The sequence below is a fragment of the Pteronotus mesoamericanus genome, unplaced genomic scaffold, assembly GCF_021234165.1.
Source record: "Pteronotus mesoamericanus isolate MK-2021 breed Mesoamerican mustached bat unplaced genomic scaffold, CSHL_Meso_final scaffold_12, whole genome shotgun sequence".
NCBI lineage: Eukaryota > Metazoa > Chordata > Mammalia > Chiroptera > Mormoopidae > Pteronotus > Pteronotus mesoamericanus.
Genome location: NW_026555303.1, coordinates 2780958 through 2788473, shown reverse-complemented (window position 1 = coordinate 2788473; position 7516 = coordinate 2780958). Strand labels below are relative to the sequence as shown.

The 7516-nt window shown below is 39.3% G+C and overlaps 1 protein-coding gene across 1 annotated transcript; it reads left to right on the top strand.

Annotated features, from left to right (window-relative positions):
- The first annotated feature begins 5598 nt into the window (after window positions 1-5598).
- On the top strand, window positions 5599-7287 carry LOC129082189 (phosphoglucomutase-1-like). Its single transcript, XM_054587897.1, is given in 1 exon segment — window positions 5599-7287. A coding segment is annotated over 1 exon segment (1689 nt).
- The last annotated feature ends 229 nt before the right edge of the window (window positions 7288-7516 follow it).

The window sequence follows — 7516 nt, the reverse complement described above, 5'->3', positions numbered from 1 at the left end:
TATTAAAAAGATCATCCACCATGATCAAGTGGGATTGATCCCTCAAATGCAAGGTTGGTTCCATATTTGCAAACGATCAATCTTAATGCATCACATAAAGAAAAGGAAAGACAAAGATCACATGACCATATCAATACAGGCAGAAAAAGCATTTGATTAATTATGGCATCCATTTATTTTAAAAACACTCAGCCAAGTGGGAATAAAGTGGACATATCTCAACATAATAAAGGCCATATATGAAAAATCTATAGCCAACCTCATACACAATGGGCAAAAACTAAAAGTTTTCCCACTAAGAACAGGAACAAGACAAGGATGTCTGCTTTAACCACTTTTATTCAACATAGTGTCAGAAGTCCTAGCCACAGTGATCATAAAAGAAAAATAAATGAAAAGCATCCAAATTATAACGGAGGAAGTAAAACGTCATCGCTTATAGATGACATGATAGTGAACATAGAAAATCCCTTACAATGGATGAAAAACTACTTCACCTAATAAGTGAAATTGGCAAAATAGAAGATACAAAGTCAATATTCAGAAATTGAAGGCATGTTTATACCACAAAAATATAAAATCAGAAACAAAAATAAGGGGAAAATTTCTGCTTTCCTATAGCAACAAGAAAAATAAAGTACCTGGGGATAAACTTAACCAAGGAGCTGAGTGGAAGTCACACTGACCTACTCAAAGGACCAACGTGGAATTACAACTAAATTGTGGAGAGATCACCCAGAACAACTGAACAAGAGTGAGAGAGGAGCCTTGTAACCTCAGAGACAGAAGAATCAGCTTTAGCACAATCTAACTGGTAAGGAGTGAAGTAGGGACCTAAGAAGGTGGTCAGGGAAACCCTGGGTGGCAGCACCAGAAGGATATTGAAATGGAAAGACTGGAGAAGGAAGCATTGGGAAGAGAACTGAGAGAGTAGTCAGTGGATCTTGGTGCTGACTCATCCCCCATGCAGCAGCAGCCATCTTGCTGAGGCAGAGACCACTCCCCTGAGCGGTACCAGCATCAAAGGACCCAATAGTCCCACTCCCAGTGGGGATTCCACCCCATCCTGTGCTTTCTAAACTGCCTGCTGAGTACAGAGTGGCAGCCACGGACAGTAGATCCCTGGCTAAAGGGGGCACAGAGATGTCTGTCAGCACTTGAGGAGAGACTGCAGACAGAGGCTTTGGGGAGAGAATGGAGAGAGTAGTCGGCGAGAACCCAGCGTGGACTGCTCCCCCATATGTACCAGCATGAGAGGACCCAATAACCCCACCCCCAGGATGGTCTCTGCCCCGCCCTGTGCTGTCTAAGGCGGCCTGCTGAGTGAAGAGTTATTAGATTAACATCTGAAGGAGATAACCAGAGACAGTAGATTACCAGAAGTCTCAAACAGACTGCCTAACGTCAGACAGGGTCAACATCTGACATCATCAGAGGCAGATCCAGAAATTAAAAAAAAAAAAAAAAAGCAGTCTCCAACCATAGAGGTTCACACCACAAGTCAGGAAATCAAGACAGATAAACTTAAGAGGCAGAAGCAAAATTGAAAAGTCTCCTAAATAATGGGAAGAGAAGGAAATATGCCCCACTCAAAGGGAAAGGATGAATACCCACAAAGAAAACTAAATGAAATAAAGGCAAGTAAACTATCAGATACTGTGTTCCAAATAATGGTTCCAGGGAAGCTCAATGAGCTCAGTGAGCTCAGAAAGAATTACCAAAAACTACAGGGAAACTACGAGGAACGTACTGCAAACTCTATCAGCGTGAAAAAGGACATAGAAACTCTCCATAAGAGACAAGAGGAAATGAATGATACAATTTCTGAATTGAAGAACACAGTGGAAGGAATCCAAATCAGGTTAGATGAAGCTGAGGACCATATAAGCAATCTGGAAGACAAGGTAGCAAAAGCTCCCAGAAAGAACAGGAAAATGAAAAGAAGACTAAAAAAAGAATGAAGAGGCATTTAGGGAAATGCAGGACAACCTGCAACATAAGATTATCCATATACTAGGGATACCAGAAGGAGAAGACCAGGAGGAAGGGGTAGAGAACTTGTTTGAAAAAGTAATGAAGGAAAGTTCCCCTAAATGGAGGAGAGAAAAAATCACACAAGTCCAGGAAGGTCCCATTCAAGAGGAACCCAAAGAGGCCCACTCCAAGACAAATCATCATTTAAATGGAAAATATCAAAGACAAACAGAGAATCCTAAAGCAAGGAAGAGAGAAAGAGGTAACAACATATAAAGGAGCCCCAATATGGCTAGCCTCTGACTTCTCAACGGAAACACTGCAAGCCAGAAGAGAATGGCAAGGAATATTCCAAGTCATGAAAAGCAAAGGCTTGCAACTAAGACTGCTCTACTCAGCAAGGCTCTAAATTAAAATGGAAGGCAAAATAAGGAGTTTCCCAAACAAAAGAAGGCTGAAAGAATACACCTGCCCTAAACAAGCACTGCAATATATGCTGAAGGGACAGCTTTAAAATGAAGATGTTTCTATGAATACCCAGTTCTTTCAGAGTTGCCAATACTTGATATTACCAATATTTTTAATACTCATTATTCTGATTGTGACAATGATGTTATTTTAATTATTCCTTTACTATTTGTTGAAACTAAACCTGTTTTTGTATATTTCTTGCTTATTTCTATTATTAAAAAAAAACAACTTTAAATGACTTTTTGGTAGTCTTATCCATGTATTGATTAAAGGTTTGTAGAACTTTTTTTTCAAAAAAAAAAGAAACAAAAAACAAAAACAAAAACAAAAAAATTTATTAACCATGTTTTAGATGTGTTGCAAATACTTTTCTATTATGTCCCTTGTCCTTTAGCCTTTTTTTGTATGTATATTACTATGTAGTTAAATGTTTAATATAGTTATATTGTTATTATTTACATTATAGCTTCTGGGTTTGAATATTTTACTTCAGGTCATGAAAAATATTAGTTCTTTTTCTTCTAAATCTTCTTAGATTCTACATACTGATTTTTAAGTCACCTGAATATTTCTTGTATAATGTGTGAAGTAGGGCTTTGTATTTGTTTTATTTCAAGTAATAGTGGTCCATGCACCTTATTTGTTGAATAAGCCTTATTTTACCCATTGATTTGAACATCAACTTAATCATATATTGTTAGACAGATATATATGTTTGTCTCTAGAATACTCATTATATTTCATTGATCTACTTGATTATTTCTGTGCTGGTGTCATGGTGGTTTAATTGTTGAGGCTTTATAATGGTTTTAATTTTTTTAATATTTTATAATTAAGTTTGACATTTAGAAAAATAAATAAAATCAATCCTCATTTAAGAAAGAAAGAATGACAGAGAGATGGAACTCCTAACTTTTGTGACAACATGGATGGAACTGGAGAATATTAAGCTAAGTGAAATAAGCCAGTTGATCAAAGACAATTACCATATGATCTCATCTATAAGTGGAGTATAGTCAACAAAATAAACTAACAAACAAAAGAAACCACAGGCACAGAAACACAGAGCAGACTGAAAGTAACCAGAGGGGATGGGGAAAGAGAACAATGGTAGAAAGAAGGGGAAGGGACTAGACAAAGAATATGTATGAATGACCCATGGACATGGACAACAGAGTGGGAACTGACTGTTGGGAGATTGGGGTGAGGGTGGGATGGGTGGAGGGGGTAAAGGGGTAAGAACTGAGACAACTGTAATAGAAAAACATGATTTATAAATTTAAAAATAAATAAATAAATTGGAAAAAGACAATGGTACATTTACACAATGTAAATTGTTACTATGGGATACTATGCAGTAGAAAGAAAGAAAGAACTACTGCTCTTTGCTACAGCATAGATGCAACTGGAGAGCATTATTCTAAGTGAAATAAGCCAGGTAGTGAAAGACAAATACAATATGATATCACCTGTATATGGACCCTAATCAGCAAAGCAAAGAGGCAAAGAATATATGACCAGCAACATCGAAAGAAAAAAGAAACTGACAGGCACGGGATTGAGACAGAAGGGGGTAGCGGGGAGGGGAAGGGGATTTGTCAGATCAAGGAACATGTGTGAAGGAAACATGTACAAAGCCTAGGTGGGGAACGATTGAGGGGGTAGGTGGGAGTGGGTGTGGCAGTGGAAAATGGTGACAGGTAAATGGAGACAAATGTATTTGAAAAAACATTTTAAATAATTAATTAAATTAAAAAAAGAGCTTTATAACACAAATGTTGTAGTTGAAATATCATAAGAGCTCTTTCATCTTTACTTTTATTACAAAATGTATCTGGTAGCTTTCTGTTTTGCAATTCCAAGGACAGGGTTATTATTATTGACCCTATCGATATATGAAGCGGGAATTCTGTTTTTAGAGATATTTTATTAATTATTTGGAAATAAAAAGGAAAATATAGGAGAGATCTGTTTAAAATCTTGATAGAAACCAATTATAGAAGAAAAAACTCTATTGTTTAATTATGCAGTTTTGTTAAAAATTTTAATACAATTGACTGGATATATTGCATATTGTACTTAGGCCCTATAATAAGCAGTTTTGAAAGATTACGTAAAAGTCGTTTTCTTTCATTTAATGAATACTGGCTAATTTCCAAAACAAATAAAGAACAGGCAAGCACATGGAATACTAAAAATCAATGAGAACATTTTGCTTCTATAATATTTTATTGTAAATCATTGTGAAGGTTTGCTTATAATGGCATCAACTGCTTAGGATATATATACATCTGCATAAAATGGAAGCAAATCTTTTTGTTCAAAATATTTTCCAAAGTGTCAGTAACAAGTATTTATTTGTAATTAATTTCCAAATTATAAGAACTCTCTGCTGTTAAAGTATTATTCAGACAACATAGGCCAGTTGTGATTACGAGGCAAAGTTAAATGTCTTTAATTGGTTCAAAAAGAATAAAATACTTAGGAATAAATCTAACCAAGGACAAAAAAAACCTGTACTAGGAAAATTATAAGACAGTGAAGGAAGAGATTGAAGAAAATATGAATAAGTGTAAGCACATACCATGTATATGGATACAAATTAACATTATTAAAATGTCCTTACTACCCAAAGCAATCTATAGATTCAATGCAATTCTTAAAAAGATCCTAATGTTGTATTTAACAGAAACAGAATTAATATTTCAAATATTTATATAGAACCACAACAGGCTCTGCAAAGCAACAGTGATTATGAGAAAGAAAAACAAAGTTGGAGGAATCATTCTACATGATACCAAACTATAATATAAAGCCATAGTAATCAAAACAGCATGGTACTGGCATAAAAAGAGACACATAGATCAATCGAACAGAATAGAGAGCCTGGAAATAAGCCCACAACTTTATATTCAATTAATATTCAACAAGGAAGGAGGTATATGCAGTGGGCTAAAGATTGTTTATTCAATAAACGGTACTGGGAAAATTGGACAGATGTGCAGAAAAATGAATCTACTCCACCTTCTTACTCCACACACAAGAATAAATTCAAAATGGATTAAATACTTAAATATTAGAGCCACTGCTCTAGCTGTGCCCCCTCCCCTCATTAGTAGAGTGTGCTCTGGCTCCAGGAAGCTAGTTGCCAACATGGTGAAGATTGTGACAGTTAAGACCAAGGCATACCTGGACCAGAAACCAAGCACGAGTGGGCTGCGGAAGCAGGTGAAGGTGTTCCAGAGCAGCACCAACTACCTCGAGAATTCCATCCAGAGTATCATCTCCATGGTGGAGCCAGCGCAGTGACAGGAGGCCACCCTGGTGGTGGGTGCAGACAACAGGTTCTACATGAAGGAGGCTATCCACCTCATCCTCCGCATCGCCGCCGCCAACGGGATTGGTCGCTTGGTTATTGGACAGAATGGCATCCTCTCCACCCCTGCTGAATCCTGCATCATTAGGAAGATCAAAGTCATTGGTGGGATCATTCTGACAGCCAGACACAATCCTGGAGGGCCCAATGGAGATTCGGGAATCAAATTTAGTATTTCCAATGGAAGTCCTTCTCCTGAAGCAGTAACTGATAAGATTTTCCAAATCAGCAAGACAATTGAGGAATATGCAATTTGCCCTGACCTCAAAGTAGACCTTGGAATTCTGGGAAAGCAACAGTTTGACCCGGAAAACGAGTTTAAACCCTTCACAGTGGAAATTGTGGATTCAGTGGAAGCTTATGCAATGATGCTGAGAAACATATTTGACTTCAATGCACTGAAAGAACTTCTTTCTGGTCCCAATCGACTAAAGATCTGCATAGATGCCATGCATGGAGTTGTAGGCCCATACGTAAAGAAGATCTTCTGCGAGGAACTCAGTGCCCCTGCGAACTTGGCAGTCAACTGCATTCCTCTGGAGGACTTCGGAGGCCACTACCCTGACCCCAACCTCACCTGTGCAGCTGACCTGGTGGAGACCATGAAGACTGGAGAGCATGATTTGGGGGCTGCCTTTGACGGAGATGGGGATCAAGACATGATTCTAGGCAAGCACGGGTTCTTTGTGAACCCTTCAGACTCCGTGGCTGTCATCGCTACCAACATCTTCAGCATTCCGTACTTCCAGCAAACCAGGGTCCGTGGCCTTCCCTGCAGCATGCCCACCAGTGGAACCCTGGACAGGGTGGCTAATGATGCAAAGATCACCTTGTATGAGACCCCCACTGGTTGGAAGTTTTTTGGGAATTTGATGGATGCTGGCAAACAGTCCCTTTGTGGGGAGGAGAGCTTCAGCACTGGCTCTGACCACATCCATGAGAAAGACAGACTCTGGGCTGTCCTTACTTGTCTGTCCATTCTAGTCACCCACAAACAGAGTGTGGAGGACATTCTCAAAGATCACTGGCAAAAGTATGGCCAAAATTTCTTCACTAGGTATGATTATGAGGAGGTGGAGCCCAAGGGTGCAAACAAAATGATGAAAGACTTGGAGGCCCTGATATCTGACCGCTCCTTTGTGGGGGAGCAGTTCTCAGTGGGTGACAAAGTTTACACCGTGGAGAAGGTTGATAACTTCCAATACAGTGATCTGGTGGACAGAAGCATTTCAAGAAATCAGGGCCTGCGGCTCATTTTTGCAGATGGTTCCTGCATCATCTTTCTACTGAGTGGCACTTGGAGTGCGGGGGCCACCATCCGACTGTATATCGACAGCTATGAGAAGGACATCACCGAGATCTACCAGGACCCCCAGGTCATGTTGGGCCCCCTTGTTTCCGTTGCTCTGAAGGTCTCCCAACTCCAGGAAAGGACAGGACACAGCGCACCTATGGTCATCACCTAAGACGATAGGCCAGATGCAGTACATCTCTCCATGCCAGGGACGTCCAAGTCATCTGATTAAAAAACATGGTTAGAAAAAATGTGTATTCACCCAGGCTTTATAGGATTTGGTTTTCCACTAACCAGTTTTTGATGAATGGTATGTTTGCAAAGCACTGCCAGTTGAGACACCCGTGGGAGCCATGTGGGAAAGAGGGTGAAAGGCCCAAAGATTTATGCTAATGTCAGTC